Below are 21088 nucleotides of genomic sequence, written 5' to 3' on the forward strand. Positions count from 1 at the left end.
TCTGTCTAATGCTTGGCTGCATGAAGAGAAACAAATGTAGCATCAGTTGTTTCATGGAATGAAGGGATGCAAATAATGAGTGGAATACTTTTGTTTGCAAGAAAATAATTTCAAGCTCGAATCTTTGAATTTGTAGATAAATTCCGTTAGGTTTGATTCTATATTGGTTGTGCTTAAGTTAGGTTCAAAAGTCATAAAGTGTAATTCAAAAGTCACGTCCAGGACAAGTCAATCCGGAAACTTAAGGTACATGCAAGATTTGCTCGCAAGTAGGTACTATCTCGGAAACATAAGTTCACGCGGGATCAGTGTCAACACTATAAGTATTAATTCGAAGGTTAAGAAAACCAAACAGAATTAATGTCAATCTACTTCTAAGTTGAATTAATCCAGAGATTAAAATAAAAAAGCTTAAAGTTTAGTTTTTGGTTTGTTCGATAATTGATGTGTAAACTTTATTAAATGAAAAATTAGCTATTTATAGGGACACCTATTCTAATACAGCTAAAATTGTAAATAAATATTAGAAATCCTAATTTACTTGGCTAAACGATATGTATACCCAAAAGGTCTATTTCTGCATAAAGTTTTGTCCAACAATATTTTGAACCAGTATAAACAATGTCCCCAACAAACCTGATATCTAAAATATTGAGTTAGTTTAATCTTGACCCAAAATCACGCTGTATAAAAAAAATCTTCTTCACTAGTGACTATTTGCTTTCTCAGCTGAAGGTTTTCAAGCAATTCTTATTTGCAGTCTTAATAAGGTATGCGTCGAACTCCTTTTCCTATACTATGGAGGTTGCTTCTTTTTCTCAACAATTCGGCATAAGAAGTTATTACTCCCTCGGTCCTGTAAAGATAGAAAAAATAGATCTTTCACAAGAATTAAGAAAAAAAGTTAGTTATAGATAATTTGTGATAATTTTTCTAAATTGTCCTTTTAAATTCTTGAAGTAAATTATAATAAAGTAACGATTCACACAATTCAAAGTCATTATATAATTATTAGCCAATAGAATTTCAGATACATAAAAAGCATACATTGAAAGTAAAAATCAATTAATGTTGATATAAGAGTATTTTAATAATTTTATAGTTAACTAATACTATTTTTTTATTTTTTTATGGGACAAAAAAATAGCTACTTTTTCTATTTTTACGGTGGAGGGAGTATTTTTTTTTTCTTTTTAAAAAATGAAAAATACTCAAACTTTGATAACAACCTCAAATCCTAAAAAAACCGAAATGCCGAACCTGCAGACTTCACCTTTATTATCAAAAAATTGCAGACCTCATGGTTTTATAGAACCTCCAACCCACTGAACCATCTTTACCGAATCAACCAACCTTAGCCAAACCAGCTCCAACCGAACTGATAAATTACTACCGACTACACCGGTCTGCTAAGCCCGAGACAGCAAGAACAAATAGAACGTCAGACGAAATACTGATGGGACACCGACAAATCGCTCCGACGGTCTAGTCCGTGTTTGTAGAAAGAAGAGGAAGAAGAGAAAAGAAAAAAAGGTGTAGAATAAAGAATAATGAATACCTCAGGGTTTTCACATAAAGTGCCTTATATAGGTTTACCTTGTACAAACCTACCACAACTGATCATTTCTCTTCTTTTGGTTCTCACAATTCGGTTAGCTGATGTGGCAGCTTCTCGTTATATCTCGAATATCGAGTGAGATACGCGATGCGGAGAACATTTTCTGAGTGTCAGATTCTGTTTGTGGTCCCATAACGTTTGTTGGGATAGGATTGCTCGGTCTGCTTGGACGAAGTAGAGACTGGTCCAACTATGAACCTAGATAGGGTGAAAATTCTGGTCATCGCGTCAGTCACGTTATGCCCCAAGATATCGTTTCTCTGAGCTTGCCTGGTTGTCTGGACAGTAGTCCGGTATTTTTCTTAGTAGAGGTATCTCGGTGCGGGTCCCCTAATCGCCTGACCTAATGAGGTCTTATCTCGTTGAGGCTGATTTGTTGCCTTTATGTTACTAGCTATGTTATCACTAGTCCCCCCTAGTACGTCAGATATTTATATCAGAGTCAGGTTTCATTGTGTACCGAGGTGCGATGGGATCTTTTCATGAGATAAGGTCAAACCTGCTCGGTAACGTGCTATAGTACGGTGTATCAGACATCACATCGTTTCGCCTGTCCTTGGGTATCGCGATTTGTCATTTGTTGACAGTTGTCTCTGATGTGTCTTGGCGTGTTGTTCGGATTTAGTCTTGTCGCTTTGATGTTTGCCACGTGTCATTTGTTTATTTTAAATTTTGAAAAAAATGTTAATTAAAAGGGATGTCCTTTCTTTTCCCCTCTATTTTCAATCACTTCCTTATTTCTCGCAACTCTTTAAATTCTGCATAACCGTCGTGTCTTTTTAGAATTCCCTAGTATAAAATCCTTTCTCTTGTTTTCTTTTGAACTTTTCACATTCTGGTTATAGAAATGCCTTGCTTTCTTTTCGTTCATTAGTTGTTGCCTGGATTGTTGCTCTGCCTGGCGATTCCCTTTCCTTCGACTTCTTCTTGCTCTTTGGATTTCTCTGATTTCAACACTTCATACAAGTAAATTTTCATTTGTGAGTTTAGTTATTTGCTGTTTATTTTATTTTTAATGTTTATAGAATGTTATGTTGCTTGATTTTGTTTCGCGCCTTTTGTATTTCCTGTCTCCGATGAATGTGTCGTTGTGGTATTCCCTTTTGTTTTAACATTTGATTTGCTGTTAACGATGGCTGTGTTGTTTGTTTGTTCTATGTGTGCTGTATTGTTAGGCTTCTTTGACTTAGATTGTAGAGTTAGTGGCTTTTCCAGGAATTTTGGGTTTTTAAGCCTGTCGTGTTCTTCATGTTTGTCTTTAGAAAAAACTCTTCATGATTGTTTTTCTTCAGAAAACCTGTTTTTCTTATTTCGGTACTCTGTTTTCATACTAGGCTTTTTGCTTTCTTTAGGTATGTCGGCCGAACATGATGAATACGAAGGACAGGGTTATGTCGATGATCACATGAGTGACTCGGACGGAGAAGACACTAGTTCCCCCATCGAGAGGGTAGATAGACCGCTGAAACGTCTACGTCGGGGTAGGGATGTGGCACATCCATATGAAGAGCCTGAGGACTCTGTTATGATTGTCCGGAAGAAAAATCCTCGAAATAAAAAGGTACATGCCGATGTGTCAGAGGAGCAAAAGGCTCTATCTAAAAAAGCTTCTCGCAAGGGTGTTAGCGCAGCAGAAAATAAATAAGAGAAGAGAAAAGAATCACACAAGATTTTTTACGTGGTTCGATCAATGCGATCTACTCCACGGCAGAGAGAGAATTTATTCTATATGTTTGTTGTGAGTTTACAATAGGGTCATCACCTCTATTTATAGTGAACCCTTAAGACACAATTTAAGTCCTAATCCAATAAGGAAATAGACTATAAATCCTAAAAGGAAAACAATGCTAAACAAAGGATTAAGTATCCTAATCTAAATAGGAACAATATATCATAATCCAAATAGGAACAATATGAGCCATAACTCAACAATCTCCACCTTGGCGAATACATCCAACAAGATTAATCTTGAAACCTTCTTCAGCAAATCACAAAGGCCACCAAATTGCATCACAGAATAAACTCTCCACCTTGACTTAAAATTACTCCAAAGTCAAAGTTAACCAAGACCAACTCTCTCTCTGCCATCCATGCCCCTTAAGGGCCTCATGCACTGCGTACATTGACCAAGTCCAAGCTGAGCTTGAACTTTTCAGTAGGCAACGGCTTTGTCAACATATCCGCTGGATTAACTGCAGTGGCTATCTTCTCTATAAGAAATCTCTTGTCTTCCACGACATCCCGAATGAAGTTCATCCTCACATCAATGTGCTTTGATCTTTCATGATACACCGGATTCTTCGCCAAGCACAAAGCACTTTGACTATCGCAATAAATCACAGGCTTCTGAACTTCTAAACCCAAGCTATCAATTAGACCTCGCAACCACATACCTTCCTTGACCCCTTCCGTCAATGACATGTATTCCGCTTCAGTTGTGGACAAAGCAACTGTAGATTGTAAAGTTGCTTTCCAACTAATAGCACATCCATATAGGGTGAAGATATAACATGTTAAGGACCTCCTTCGAATAAGATCTCCTCCATAGTCGGAATCTGTGTAACCCACAATTCCATCAGAACCACCACTAGAACCATAAACCAGACATATGCCACTCGTTCCCTTCAAGTACCGCATAATCCACTTGACCGCCTCCCAATGAGTCTTTCCCGGATTACTCATAAATCTGCTAACCACACTAACAGCATGTGCTAAATCAGGTCTTGTACAGACCATTGCATACATCAAGCTCCCGACAGCACTCGAATACGGAACATCGCTCATGTATTCCTTCTCAGCATCAAAACTAGGTAGTGCATTAGCATCAAATTTAAAATGCGATGCCAAAGGAGTGCTTACTGGCTTAGAGTTCTCCATTTGAAAAGATTGCAGCACCTTCTCAATATATTTCTGTTGAGAAACATACAACAAGCCTTCTTTCCTATCTCTCCAAATCTCCATGCCCAAAATCTTCTTGGCTTCACCCAAATCCTTCATCTCAAACTCACTACTCAACAAGGCTTTCAAGTCGTTAATTTCAGCTTTAGACTTAGCTGCAATTAACATATCATCCACATATAGCAACAAATAGATCAAGGAATCATCAGACAGCTTCCTAGAGTAAACACAGTTGTCAAACTGATTTCGAACATACCCTTGAGAAAGCATGAAAGCATCAAACCTCTTGTACCACTGTCTAGGAGACTGCTTCAAACCATACAAGGACTTTTTCAGCAAACATACATAGTCCTTGTGATCAGAATCAAGAAATCCCTCCGGCTGTGACATATAAATCTGCTCCTCTAAACTCCCATGCAAGAATGCTGTTTTCACATCAAGTTGTTCTAACTCAAGATCCAACTCACTCACCATAGATAGAAGAACCCGAATGGTTTTGTGCTTCACAACAGGTGAGAATACTTCATTGTAGTCAATTCCCTCCTTTTGTGAAAAACCCTTCGCTACAAGTCTCGCCTTGAATCTAGCTGATTCAACTCCAGGAATACCCTCTTTCTTCTTGAAGACCCATTTGCATCCTACCGGTTTCACTCCTTTTGGTCGAGGTACCAACTCCCATGTACTGTTCTTCTCAAGAGACTGCATCTCCTCATTCATGGCAATTAACCATTCAGATGCTTCTCTACTCTGCACTGCCTCTTTATACGACTGTGGCTCATCAGAATCAATGATCTCACTTATTGCCAGAGCATAAGCCATAGGATTAGTATCAACTGTATCAACACAATCCACATATCTCATTGGTGTTCTAATTTGCCTTCTTCCTCTCCTTGTTGCTATACTCTCTTCTACCACTTCTTCATTAGGCTCGTTTATAGGATCAGTAGTAATCCTACGAGCTCATTTTGACAAACGAGATTGTTTTGTGGTTTGCATTTGGAGCTACAAACTCCACCTTCTGGCTAGCACCCAGATCAGTTTTTCCTGCAAGATCACCAAGTTCCTCTTTCTGGCCAAACATAGTAGATTCATCAAAGGTTACGTCTCTACTAATAATCAGTTTTGGAGTTCTATCCATCTCTGTGCACCACAGTCTGTACCCTTTAACTCCAGTCGCATACCCTAGAAATATGCATTTCATTGCCCTCGCCTCAAGTTTACCATCATTAACATGAGCATAGGCAACACAACCGAAAACACGCAAGCCAGAATAATCAGAGGGTTTACCATACCATACCTCTTGAGGTGTCTTCAAATCAATTGCAGTAGATGGCGATCTATTCACCAGATAACAAGCAGTGTTAACTGCTTCAGCCCAGAAACGCTTTGGAAGACCCGCGTTTAACCGCATGCACCGAGCACGTTGTAGTAGTGTTTGGTTCATCCGCTCTGCAACCCCATTCTGCTGTGGCGTGTACCGTACAGTGTGATGCCTCACTATACCTTCCTTTCTACAGAAGTCATCGAATGGTGCATTGCAAAACTCTAACCCGTTGTCCGTCCTGAGTGTCTTGACCTGTTTTCCAGTATGTTTTTCAACCATGGTCTTCCACTCCTTGAACCGCCCAAACACTTCATCCTTCGATTTCAGAAAATACAACCACACCTTTCTCGAGTAGTCATCAATAAAGGTCACAAAATATTTGAGTCCCCTGTGGGATTCAACCCGAGCAGGACCCCATAAATCCGAGTGAATATAATCCAGGATGCCTTTCGAAGTGTGCCTTCCAGAAGTGAATTTCACCCTGCGTTGCTTGCCAAGAATACAAGTTTCACAGAACTTCAGCTTCCCCGTTTCCGCTCCTTCTAACAACCCTTGTTTACTCAATATGGATAGCCCCCTCTCACTCATATGACCTAACCTCTGATGCCACAACTCGGTTTTACCATCATGTACCTCCAAGGACCGAGCAACCGCCACAGTTCCCACTACTGCACTTCCTGTGAGAATATAAATGCCGTGTTGTAGCACACCCTTCATCACAGTCAATGCACCTTTAGAAATTCTAATCTGTCCATCTCCACCTGAGTGGTTGTACCCTTGCTTGTCAAGTGTACCCACAGAAATCAAGTTCTTCCGCAATTCAGGAATATACCAAGCATCAAATGTTCTAACCATACCATCATACATCTTGATCTGAACAGAACCACTACCCTTGACAGCAAGCTCCTTATCATTCGCCACCTTTACAGTGCCATTCCACTCCTTGAAAGAATTAAACAATTCCTTTCTAGAAGACATATGATAAGATGCACCAGTATCTAGGACCCAGGTACTATCAGAACTTGATGTACTCACAGTCAAAACATCACCGCTTTCTTCCTCATCAGAACTCTCCTGTACCACAGCTGCATTAGCATTACCGCTTGATTCCTTGTTTTCGCCACCCTTTTTCAGCTTCGGACAATCTCTTCTAAAGTGCCCCTTCTCCTTGCAGTGATAGCATCGTCGTCCATTAGACTTCGATTTGGAACGCGACCTGTTTCCTTTCCCACCATCTCTCTCATGACTCCTGCCCCGACTCACTACAAGACCAGAAACCGATTCCTCCTCATTAGAGTTAGAGACCTTTTTCTTTAGTTCTTTGGATTGGAAAGCATCCTTTACATCACTAACAGAAATCGAATCTCTACCATATAACATTGTATCAACAAAGTTTTCATATGAATTGGGCAAAGAACATAAAAGAATGAGGGCTTGATCCTCTTCTTCAATCGAAACACCAACACCTTGTAAATCTATAACAATTCGATTGAAGTTATTAACATGATCTCTTACCTGAGTATTTTCCGTCATCCTCAATGTATACAAACGTTGTTTCTGATACAACCGGTTTGTAAGAGATTTCTTCTGAAACTTGCTCTCCAACGCTCCCCATAAAGCATCAGCAGTTCCTTCACCGATAACCTCTCTCAACACCTCATCAGAAAGACTCAATAGAATCGTACTATGTGCCTTTGACATAATATCTGCCTTCTCTCCCACAGACAAACCTTCCGGTAAATTGCTTTCTCCTCCTAACGCCGCTACGCATCCTTGTTGAACCAAAACAGCCTTCATCTTGACTTTCCACAAAGTAAAGTCATTCGAACCATTGAATTTCTCAATATCAAATTTATGAAGCGACATCTTCAATCAACAAAATACCTAGAATCTCAGATTTGAAATCTAGGCTCCGATACCACTTGTTAGCGCAGCAGAAAATAAATAAGAGAAGAGAAAAGAATCACACAAGATTTTTTACGTGGTTCGATCAATGCGATCTACTCCACGGCAGAGAGAGAATTTATTCTATATGTTTGTTGTGAGTTTACAATAGGGTCATCACCTCTATTTATAGTGAACCCTTAAGACACAATTTAAGTCCTAATCCAATAAGGAAATAGACTATAAATCCTAAAAGGAAAACAATGCTAAACAAAGGATTAAGTATCCTAATCTAAATAGGAACAATATATCCTAATCCAAATAGGAACAATATGAGCCATAACTCAACAAAGGGAAAAGAGAAAGTTCCTGAGAGGGTGAGGGCCGAGGAGAAAGAGGAAGAAGATTCGCTGGTGCCATCTCGGTGCACCAGTGAATATTTGTAGAAAGTTGCGATAACCTTCGGGGTTGTAGAATCCTACAAGCTTGTTTTGGTCCCGAAGGGGAGTTAGCTAACATAACCACATCGTCTGACACAATAATACTGCATACGAAATACTTGCAGTTCGGGATACATTTCCCTTGGACCCGCTGTACGAGCAGCTAAGTCGGGGATGAGGCATCTTTTCAGTCCGATAGCAATGCTGTTTTTGATTTGAAGACAAAAATGGAAGCCGACGGTTCTAAACAGCCTACCGAGTTCAATATTGATCATATTCCATCCACGAAGACTGCTAATCATAAAGTAGTAAGTTCTTTTTAATCGAGTATTTTGTTTCTCTGATCATAAAGTAGTAATGCTAATATTTGGTTTTCCTATTTTAGAATTCAAAGTCAGGAGTAGAAGTAGATAGAGCATCGACGGAATTCGTTATGGATATTCCAGAGCATCCCTGTCCCATCTCTGTTCTTGGTGGTTCAGTGTATAGAGATGATGGGAACGGCATACTATCAGGAGTTCAATTACATTACCAATTCACCCATAGAAGGGAACGGTATACTATCAGGAATAATTTTTCTTTTTAACTTGCAGTAGAAGAAATGTAAACCTGTTCTTGTTTCTCCTTGTGCAAGTTCGCTTTTGGCTGTTGTCTGTTACGACTTGCAATTTCTCTGTTCGCCCCTAAATTTCTTTCAGCATGCGTTTTATGTGTCCTTGGCACACTGCAACATGAAACCTAAAAAGTGGATTGAAGTCCAGATAAGTTGCAGTCACACAGCTTAGGTGGCAAAATTGAATTTTCAAGATCATGACATTGTTTGACAAAGAAAGAAAGTAATATTGGATAAATAAAACAGTTTCATCATTACTATTCACATAAAAGAAATTTTAAGGCCCGTCTTGTACCATATATCATGAATATTCTTTCATGTAACATGTGATGCTGCTGAAGATTCCAAGGATCAACAGAGTGAAAGTGTGGCACTCTGCAGAAAAGTTCTCACCGAGCAATGTGGCATCTGGTCTTACCTCAGAAGTCAGTCGCAAGAAACTAAACTTAACTCTATGCATGATGAAGCAAGCACAGATTACATTGCATCACTTTGTGAGAACACAAATCCAGACCATAGGTACATTTTTGAGATCTTTTTAGCTTCAAGCCTCCTACTCTGGGATTGAAGAGAAACGTAGCTTTCTTTATTAATCACAAAATCATGATTACAGAAGAAGATAACAAGCTAAGCTCCTTTTATACTTAAGGAATAGCAGTTACTTCTTAAAATCAAAAAACAGAAAAGCTAACTAACACACTATACATGCTTAACTAATCTTGACAGCTGTATTTTGACAGCTGGTGACAGCTAAAGATTCCAATCTGAAGAATCCTATGTGCCAGGTCATCAGTCCATGTGATCAAAGAATCTTCAATGTTGATGATAGCTTGCAGATGAAGAAAACCAGAGGTGAAGCCACTGCTGAAAGTAGAAGCAGCTATTATCTGTGTTACCCCCCCTCAAGCTGGAGCATAGATGTCTAATATGCCCAGCTTGGAAATGGAGTATGCAAAGGATGCTGGAGGAAGAGGTTTAGTGAGGCAATCTGCTAACTGGTTTGTGGTGTGAACAGGCAACAAGTGAATGACTTTCTGAGCTAACTTCTCTCTAATTAAATGACAATCAATGTCAATGTGCTTTGAGCGTTCATGATAGACTGGATTATGTGCTAACTGTATAGCTGACTGGTTGTCACAAAACAACTGAGCTGGACCAGTCTGAGATATAGATAAATCATTCAGCAAGTATTTTAGCCATTGTAATTCACATGTTAGAACAGCTAGAGCTCTATATTCAGCCTCAGAGCTACTTCTGGAAACAGTACTTTGCTTTTTTGATTTCCAAGAGATGAGAGAGGAGCCTAAGAAGACACAATAGCCAGAAACTGATCTTCTAGTATCAAGGCAAGCTGCCCAGTCTGAATCAGAAAAAGCTTTTAAGAGTAAATCAGAAGTAGTAGAAAAGAACAAGCCTTTAGCAGGAGCAGATTTTAAGTATCTCAGTACTCTGTGAGCAGCAGCAAGGTGTGTAGTTGTAGGACAATCCAAGAATTGAGATAATTGCTGGACTGCAAATGACAAGTCTGGTCTTGTAACACATAAGTAGAGTAATTTACCAATCAACTGTCTGTACTCAGTGTTTTCTGTTAATAAAGTACCATCTGCTTTATGTAATCTCTTTGAATTTACCATAGGTGTTGGAACAGGTTTAGCATGTGTAAAACCCATATCACTCAATAAATCCAATGCATACTTTCTCTGACATAATGTGATACCTTTATGTGATCTAGCAACCTCTAAACCAAGAAAGTACTTGAGGTTGCCTAAATCCTTAATACTAAAAGCAGCATGTAAAAAGGATTTAACATTATCTATGGTGATAGAATCATTGCCAGTGACTATCAAATCATCAACATAGACCAATAAAGCTGTAAAACATGCACCTGAACCTTTGATAAACAAAGATGGATCTGCAGTTGACATTCTGAATCCCTGAGTAATTAGAGCTGCTGACAGCTTGGCATTCCATTGCCTGCTTGCCTGCTTCAGTCCATATAGAGATTTCTGGAGCTTACAAACTTGGTTAGGATGAGCAGAAGTAAAGCCAGGTGGAAGTGTCATGTAAACTTCTTCTTGCAAATCTCCATGGAGAAATGCATTGTTTATGTCAAGTTGCTGCAAATTCCAGTTTTTGACTGCTGCTAAAGCCAGAATTGTTCTCACAGTTGTCATCTTGACCACTGGAGAAAATGTATCTAAATAATCCAGTCCTTCAGTCTGATTATAGCCTTTGGCAACAAGCCTGGCTTTGTGCCTTTCTATGGTACCATCTGATCTGAATTTTGTCTTGTACACCCACTTACAACCTATAGGTTGCTTTCCTGGTGGTAAATCACTAATAGTCCAGGTAGCATTTTTGTCTAATGCCTGTAATTCAGATTGCATAGCTTCCTTCCAGCAGTCATGCTTAATGGCTTGGTTGTAAGTTTTTGGTTCAACATCTGCTGAAATGCTCAGAGTGAACTTCTTGTGAGCTGGAGATAAATGTTCATAAGATAAAACATTAGAAATGATATGTGGACTGGTGATTGGTTTTTGAAAAGAGGAGGGAAGGGTATAGGTGTAGTCTTTTAGATGAGATGGTATGTGTGTGGTTCTGGTAGATTTCCTGAGGACAGGAAAATCATTGGCTTGGAATAAAGGTTCTGTGGTATTTAAGGGCAAAGTAACAGGAGTTGATCTCCAAGGAGAAGTAGGAGGTGAAGAATTGAGTTCTGGATTATGTGGCACAGTATGTGAGAGATAAGGATCATAATCCAGATCAGGAGAATGTGGAGAATTGGTGGTAGAAGTGGGAGAATGATAAGGGAAGATATGCTCATAGAATATCACATGCCTGGATATCAAAATTTCATGAGAGCTGAGGCAGTATAAGATATACCCCTTTGTGGATTTTGGAAATCCAAGAAACATACATTTCAAAGCTCTGGCATCAAATTTGGATCTGTGAGCTGCTATTGTACTGGCATAACACAGACTTCCAAATACTCTCAAGTTGCTAAGAACAGGCACTTTATCATACAATAGCTCAAAAGGTGTCTTATTATGAATAACTGGAGATGGTGTCCTATTGATGAGATATGCAGCATGTTGGACACAAAAACTCCAAAATTTGATGTCTATGGAAGCCTGAAATTTCAGAGCTCTTGCTATGTTTAAAATATGCTGATGTTTTCTCTCCACTATACCATTCTGCTGTGGAGTATACACACAAGTAGTCTGATGTTCAATCCCTTGGTTTGAATAAAAAGCATTGTCCATGAATTCTAAGCCATTGTCAGTTCTTATTGCTTTTATCTGTTTTGAAAACTGTGTCTTAACAAAGTTGACAAAATTAGATAGTAAAGCTCTGGCTTCTGACTTATGTTTCATCAAAAAAATCCAGGTAAAACGAGAATAGTCATCAACAATTGTAAGAAAGTACTGAAATCCATTAATAGAAATTGTTGAGACTGGACCCCAAATGTCTACATGCACCAGATCAAAAGTAGACTTAGAAATGGAAGTACTTACAGGGAAGGATAATTTCCTTTGTTTGGCATAATGACATACATCACATGCTCCTTTTATTGAATCTACTATAGATGGATCAATCCTCTGCATACATTTCATGATCTTGGAAGATAAGTGGCCAAGTCTGTAATGCCATACATTGTCAGACACAGTTGCAGCAACTGTATTTATTCTGATTTCTTCAGCAGAAGGTCTTGTAATTTCCTCTTTTTGAAGTAGTTGGTACAATCCCTCACTCTTCCTAGCTAATCCAATCCTCTTCCAGGATTGTAGCTCCTGAATGAAACAAGATCCATGATGGATAATAAGACATATATTTCTGTTATCAGTCAGCTTACTGGCTGAAATAAGGTTGAAACTGAAAGAAGGCACATATAGCACATGTTCAAGCACCATGTCATTGCTAATCTTCACAGTCCCTATGTGTGTCACTGGTATAAGTGCTCCATTTGGCAATTTAACATTTACATTGCTTACTGCTTTAGATTCAGAGAAGTAAGCAAAATTGCAAAGTATATGATCTGTAGCTCCAGTATCTAAGATCCATACATTCCTATATGTATTTGTATTGTGTTGGCAAGAACAAACAATACCTTGTTTCTCTGGCTGGGGTCTAAAATTGGAAATCAGAGAATTCACATGTGAATTGTCTGTGAAACTCATTGCTGTGTTTTGTGGCTGGATTAAGGCCATGATCTTCTGATACTGATCAGCTGTGAAACTATAAGTATCACCTGCAGAAGATCCTGCATTATTGTCAGCAAGATTCGAGTTTCCCTGCATAGAATAGTTTCTACAGTTGTTAAAACCAGAGTTATTAATCTCATTGCATGATTCCTGTGTCCTTGCTTCTGCATAATTCACTTGATGTGACTGAGATCCTTCTCCCTTGTACTTTGACTGATAACCTGGTGGAAATCCATGTTTCCTGTAGCAAATGTCCACTGTGTGACCTGAGAAGCCACAATGTGTGCATAACTTGAATTTATTCTGCTGATATCCAGATTGCTGATAGTTTGTGTATCCAGGTTTTTTGTAATTTCCTCTAAAAAAGGGAGTTCCTCTTCCTCTAACATAGTTAACACTTGACTCATAGACTGAGCCTTGATCATCATCAAAAGGACTGGAGTCAGATTCAAACTGAGGTTGAATCATGCCTTTAGCTGTGAAGGCATTAATCTCAATGGACTGTTTCGGATTCATTGCTTGTCTTTCATGCTGAATAACTAGAGAAAAAACTCTATTGATAGGAGGTAAAGGTTCATTCATCAATATCTGTGATCTTACTTGTGAGAAAGTATCATTTAAACCTTTTAAGAACCTGATTACTTGATCATTGGACAGATTGGTCTTCAAATTACTTATGATTCCACATGAACACTTTGGAATACAAGTACAGATAGGCAAAGGCCTTAAGCTCTTCAATTCATCCCATAAGGTTTTTAAATGAGTATAATACTCAGTAATTGAAAGATTACCTTGTTGAAAACTAAAAATTTCTTCCTGTAAATCACCAATCCTGTAACTGTCTCCTTGAGAAAATCTATCTCTCAAGTCATTCCAAATTTCAAGAGCAGTATCTAAACAAGAAATGCTTTCTGCAATTGTGGGAGTAACAGCTCTATAGAGCCATGACATGACCATAGTGTTACATCTCTCCCACATTTCAAAGGTATTATCATCTGGCGAAGGGATTTGGATTGATCCATCAACAAATTTAAATTTGTTCTTTGAAATCAATGACATTCTCATTAATCTGCACCACTTATGGTAATTTCCACCATTCAACAAAACAGAAACAAGCACCAGAGAGGGATTCTCACCTGGATGCAAGAAATAGGGACTGGATAATGCTTCTTCTTGCCTAAAAGCCATGGTTTTACTCGATCAACAAGAATTTTAATGAAGGAAAGAGATGAAGTTTTCAGAGAATGAAAATAAATCTGCTTCTCAAAGAGATTTGTAAGAAATTCAATCGAAGACACAATCTGTAACTTGTTTGGTTACTAAGAAAGAGCAAGAAAATAGAAGAAAAATGAAAGAAAAACAGAGTTCAAAGCTCTGATACCATGAAGAGAAACGTAGCTTTCTTTATTAATCACAAAATCATGATTACAGAAGAAGATAACAAGCTAAGCTCCTTTTATACTTAAGGAATAGCAGTTACTTCTTTTTATCAAAAAACAGAAAAGCTAACTAACACACTATACATGCTTAACTAATCTTGACAGCTGTATTTTGACAGCTGGTGACAGCTAAAGATTCCAATCTAAAGAATCCTATGTGCCAGGTCATCAGTCCATGTGATCAAAGAATCTTCAATGTTGATGATAGCTTGCAGATGAAGAAAACCAGAGGTGAAGCCACTGCTGAAAGTAGAAGCAGCTATTATCTGTGTTAGGGATCTTGGCTCTGGCAGGAGTTTCAGCTCCACACATCAGGTACCCCATCAACCCCGAGTTATTCCTCATTTTGGAGCAAACAAAGGCTAATACTTTAATGTCAAAACAAGAGTGCAGCCTGGAAAAAACTACAGTTTGAAATCTAACCCGGAAAGGTTTCACGGGAAGCTAATATTTGATGTTGTTAACGAGATGATCATGAATAAATTAGCGTTAATGAGACAGTCTTCCGAGCCATGGTTGCAAACTGGCGAAGAAGACCTCAGTGCTCAAAAGCTACTAAAAGAGCTATGCTCATAGATTGAACATGTCCAAGCAAAGTAAACTGAATGCAGTCTAGATGATGAGGATGATGATAGAAAAGGCATTTTCTCAGATGATGTAATGTGTCGGTCAGAGAGCTAGACAGACTTTCATAATGAACTATCTGGTGCAGTACTAGATGTTGAAAGATCAATCTTTAAAGATTTAGTTGACGAGATTTTTATTGGCGAGGCAGTTAGTTCGCGCACCAGACCAGGTAGACGTAGGGTGCTGTTTGCTAAGTAGCTTATCTATGTGCAAAATATCATATTCTAATTCTTGATACTACCTTTTTGTTGTTCTTTCAATGTTGGTCTGATTATATATATATTTAGAAGAAAATAAATCTTGGATAAGAAATGGAATACTCTGTGTTGTTGTGTTAGATTGATTGTAAAGAAATTAATTTCTCAGATTTTGACACTATTAATATTCATAAGAATGCTATATGCAATACTGTTTTGTCGAATTCTTGAACGTAGATCTCTTGATTTGGTATTTTGTTGATCATTTCATGTCTAACATTTTGTAAGAATTGCAAATTTGAAATGGAAGAAGCAAACTTTGAGGTCTCCAAATTAATGCATCAATTGATCAGATGATTTTTTTTAATAAATTTGAGGTCCAATAAAAGCGACAAATTCTTATTTAATAATATAAATGCGGCAGTATGAAAAGTTAAACTTAAATTTTTCATTATGTAAGAATACCGATCATACCACTGATGATTATTCTAAATATTTTACATTTTTTAATATACATAATGCATAAAAATGACTTTCACATTCATGTTTTTGGTACTTCTTTTGAATATTATTTAGTCAATTGCCCATATAAAGAAAATGTTATCTGAATTGGATTTCTCATGTAATTATAATAAATAATTTTTCTCAAAATTTAATCTTCACATATATGTGCATTCTTCACGCAAAAAATTAAGAAGTTTATATGGTTTAACAATTTTGATTTTAATAAATCAAATAAAATACTAAATTTCGGGGATATGCAAAACATCCTAATTAATTATATATTAATGATACAACGCCATGTTAATGTCAATCCTTCGTAGCATAGTGGTAGTTTTAATGAAGAAATTACACCCTCTATGCTCTTTTGTTCCATTTTTACAAACCTACCTTCTCAAAACTTCTATTTGCAACCGTACCTAGTTTATAAGTTTTGTTTTTCAAAAGTATGTTTTTCTCTTTAGGTTATCTTTTTTCACTCCACAATCTCCTTCGTTTCAACAAAACTGATTACTTTTTGGCACAACCTTCAGGTAAATTGTTTTTTTTTTTATTATAATTTTTTTTTGCACTCTCCAATAGTTTATGAAGTCAAATTGTATTAAGCAATATTTTTGATTTTCAGCATTTAAAGCTACAATCCTTATGAAAGAAAAATCAAAAGCACTATGTAAATTTATAGAGTTCAAGGAGATGTAGAAAAGAAGTTGGTAAAACAATCTAGTATTTGTGTACCGATAATAAAGAAGAATATACGTCATATGAGTTCTTAAAGTATTTTCAAGATTGTAAGATAAGACGACGATTGACTTGTCCAAACACTCCACGTATGATGGAGTGGCTGAAAAGAAAAATAGACATCTGGCGGAAACATGTAGAAACATGCTATACATAAATAATGTTCCACCTCGATTTTGAGTAAAGTATATGAATATATTTTTATTATTTTAAAATACGTTTTGTTTTCAAATAGCTAGTACAATTTTTAACAAGGTTGATTATCATTAAAACATTTTCTATTTTTAATTTAAAATAAAAATCCGTTATATTTAAAATTTAAATCATTATAAAAATTTCCATCAGTGCAGAAAATCCTATGGAAATGAATTCATTCTCATTAACTAAATAGAAATAGAAAAGAAAATTTCTTGTGGAAACGAATATGTAAATAAAAATCCCATCAATTAAATAAAAATATTTTTTTATAAAAATAAGAATTAGCGAGAATAGAGGGATGGGGATAGGAATGGCTTCCCTATCCCCACCCTGTCCCATGGTCATTTCTAATATGTATTCATATAGTATGCATAAATTTTTTTCCATACTAATTAAAGTCTTTCTATGGTAGCGAGGAAAATGATATATATGCTAAGAGGATGTCAACTTGGTTGAAATGCTCGGATGTGTTTCTTAATTTCTCGATTCCAATTTTATTTAAAATTACTAATTAAAGTCTTGTGTTAATAAAATTGAAATATAGTTGGTATTATCAATTATGTAGCGCCATTTTAATACCTGAGGTTGCGGGTCTCTCTTTCTCATGTAGTTTTCATGAAGTCATAAATGGAGTCTGATTCTATGTTTTCTTCAGTCTAAAATGGTTACAACCTATACGTAATTGACAGATATGATACTCCAAATAGTGGCCAGTTCTTCAAAATTGACTATGTGACTGAAAATTCTGCATTAATTTCAATAAATAATAAAATAAAATTTCATCAATTTTATAAGTGACGACAGCTATTCAAATTGTAAATAAAATAAAATTTAATTTAATTAATAGAATCAAAAAATAATATTTTAAATTAATTCGATAAAATTTATTCCATATTTAAAAAAAATTCAGATAAGTATAATATTTTATAATAATTTAAAAAATTCATAAAATTAGATAAATGATTTTTTAAAATTATGGATTAAAATATCATAAAAATAATTAGATGATTTTTGTTATTATTTATTACAAATTTTTTACCTACAGTTTAATATACTTATTAGGATATACAAAATTGAATAATCAAATTGTTAAATTTAGTTTTAGAAATATTTTTATCAGTTTGATATAGTTATATATAGCACGGTGATTTAAAAAGTAAACTGGTGCGTGGCTACCAGTTTCTAGTTAATCGCCGGTTAAATCTATTGAATAGAATTGTATCAAATTTGAATTTTGTTTTTTTTTCTTAGTCGCATTCATATTAATTGTCGGGTTAACATGGTTTAACCGCCGCTTTAATTTAGTCCAATCCGATTGAATTAGATTTTTGGATCTTAGAGATAATAGACAACTGCCCGATTTTTGTTTTACAAGACCGATTTGGTTCTATTTTTCTCTTTAATCATAAAAAATGAAGAATTATCGGCCTTTATGCGAATAATTTATTCTACTACATTAATGGTCTGCTATATCATCAGAGTTATAGCTCATTGATAGTCCGTTTCGTTTTTCAAATCATTGCCGTATATATTTTGATTATATCTTTGCTATTTCTCTAAATAATTTCACATTTTATGTAGGATGTCTTTATTTGACCAGAAAATTATTAACCAAAGTGATGGCTGAAGATGATGGCTAAATTTCATCTAAGAAACAAAAAAGATGACTTAACTAAAAAAAAGTTAACATCAGCAAAACAAATTGGTGACACTCAACAGCAAAAAAAAGTATATAATCAGATGAAATGCAATCAGCAATCTGCAAAATACACAAAAGCATAGCTATAGCCATGGTTAATCCCCAGCAACTCTTCTCCTTCCCAATGTTCATTCCCTTGCTCCTCTTCATCTTCATGACATGGAAGATCCTCAAAAAATACGCCTCATCATCTCCAAAACTACCACCCGGACCGTCCAAACTCCCGCTTATCGGAAGCATTCATCACCTAATTCACCCCGTACCTCACCACCGTCTCAGAGACCTCTCCGACAAACACGGTCCCATCATGCACCTGCAACTCGGCCAAGTCTCCACCGTTATAATCTCATCCCCGGACATCGCTAAACTGATCATGAAAACGCACGACGCCAACTTCGCGGACAGACCGTTTGTTCTTGCTGTAGAGATAGTAACTTACAACTTCAAAGACATAGGAGCTGCCCCGTACGGAGAGTACTGGAGAAACCTGCGAAAGCTTTGCACGACCGAGCTTTTAAGTATGAAGCGGGTGCAATCATTCCGATCAATCAGGGAAGAAGAAGTATCGAAAATGGTTGAGTCTATCGCTTTAAGTGTGGATTCGCCTGTGAACTTTAGTAAGATGGTGACTTACTTAACTTACGGGATAATTTCGCGGGCGGCTTTCGGGAAAGTGTGGGAAGGGGAAGAGATATTTGTGCCCGTAGTTCAGAAGCTGATTGAAGCAGCGAGCGGGTTTAATATTGCTGATATTTACCCTTCTATGAAGTTTCTTCATGTGATGAGTGGTATAAAGGGCAGAGTAGAGAAGCTTCATAAGAGAATAGATTTGATATTTGATGATATTTTGAATGAACACAAAGCTAAGAAAATTGGTAATAAGATCGAAGGAGAAGAAGAAGAAGATGTGCAAGAAGATTTTGTTGATGTTTTGTTGAAATTCCAGGGACGAAATGATCTTCAGTTTGTTCTTAGTGATGAGAGTATCAAAGCAGTTATTCTGGTAATTTTATCTCTGCATTCTTATTGTTTTTTTAATTAATTTAATTCTCATATTCCAAGCGGGTTTTATAAAACGGTTATCAAGTTATAAAAATTTATAAAATAGTTACCGAATAGAGCTTTTTTTTTTCAAAACGGTTTCAGGACTATTAAAAATTACAAAAGGGTTACCGAATTACTAATTTTTTTTGTAGAAAAGGCTATCTTACCATCTAGTTTATCTGTTAATTCAGATTTTAACAGATAATGGCTACCGAACTACTAATGTTTTTCAAAACGGTTACCGGACTAGTTTATTTGTTAATTATCAAATTTTAAATTAAGAACTAATTCAAAATTGTATGAATTTGATAAGTTTGAATTTTTTCTGAGAATAAAGTTCGAATATTAATTCTATGAGTATATTATATTTGTAAACTATATTTTCAACATAAAATAGATGCTGTAAATTAAAAGAAATGAAATACTATCATATGAAAACTCTGTTTTTCAAATAAAACTGATAATATTTATGTCATGAATATCAGAATTGAATTGAACAAAGTAAAAAATAACTCTTTATTGTTGAAAAAAAAAATAGAATTGCTCAAATTTTCATGTTTTATTCAGGACATGTTTAGTGCTGGCAGTGAGACATCATCTACAACAGTTGAATGGGCAATGGCAGAAATGATGAAGAATCCAAAAGTATTAAAAAAAGCACAAGAAGAAGTGAGACAAGTATTAGGTCCAAATGCAGGGGTTCAAGAACAAAACCTACAACAACTGCCCTATTTAAAAATGATAATCAAAGAAACTCTAAGATTACACCCGCCTTTTCCGCTACTTCTTCCAAGAGAATGCAGAGAGAATTGTGTAATTAACGGTTATGACATACCCTCGAAATCAAAATTGATGGTGAACGTATGGGCGATAGGAAGAGATCCCAACTACTGGAGCGATCCTGAAAGCTTCATTCCCGAAAGATTTATTGATAACGGTATTGATTACAAGGGGCACAATTTTGAGTTCTTGCCATTCGGTGCTGGAAGAAGAATGTGTCCTGGAATATCATTCGGCATAGCGGATGTTGAGTTTCCGCTTGCAATGTTGTTGTACCATTTTGATTGGAAGCTCCCAAAGGGTCTAAAACCCGAAGATCTTGACATGGCGGAAAGTTTTGGAGCTGGTGTGAGAAAGAAAGATGATCTCTACTTAATTCCTACTCCTTATTTTTCACAATCCGAAGATTAAATTGGAGAAATGTCTGAGTGTGATTTAGTTGATTTATCATTTAATAAGTTTATAGGCCAATTCATGTTATTGAATGACTTGTATGGATTCGTCATTGTTGAATGTGTAGTATGGTAGGAAGCATTATTGTGGCCTCAAGCAGAAGGCTCACTCACAAAAGCATCTTATTTAGATTAATATATAATTTCATCTCTGAATTTTATAGAAGACTTTGACTCTAAATTTAATCTATTGTGAATCTCATTTTTATAGTTTTTTAATCAGTTCTCTTTTTTAACTATATAATAGCATATATTTAGTAGGCCTAATTACTTAAAAACTACCCATCTTGTAATTTTTTTTATTTATACCATGACCTAGAAAAATTTTCAATTATACCCTATTTTCGATTTTTATGTTTCATCTCTACCCTAATGAGTTGAATTGACCTATTTTTTTTTAAAAAGAATTTAAATTAATGCTTCATTTTTAACCT

General features: G+C 36.3%; 1 protein-coding gene across 1 annotated transcript; it reads left to right on the forward strand.

The window, feature by feature from the left end:
* The first annotated feature begins 18247 nt into the window (after nucleotides 1-18247).
* On the forward strand, nucleotides 18248-20820 carry LOC126670701 (desmethyl-deoxy-podophyllotoxin synthase-like). The gene is made up of 2 exons (XM_050364511.2): nucleotides 18248-19381; nucleotides 19990-20820. The coding sequence occupies exons 1-2, from the start codon at nucleotides 18425-18427 to the stop codon at nucleotides 20611-20613; spliced, it is 1581 nt and encodes a 526-aa protein (XP_050220468.1). The 5' UTR covers nucleotides 18248-18424; the 3' UTR covers nucleotides 20614-20820.
* The last annotated feature ends 268 nt before the right edge of the window (nucleotides 20821-21088 follow it).

This window comes from Mercurialis annua, linkage group LG2, assembly GCF_937616625.2.
Source record: "Mercurialis annua linkage group LG2, ddMerAnnu1.2, whole genome shotgun sequence".
Taxonomy (NCBI): Eukaryota; Viridiplantae; Streptophyta; class Magnoliopsida; order Malpighiales; family Euphorbiaceae; genus Mercurialis; species Mercurialis annua.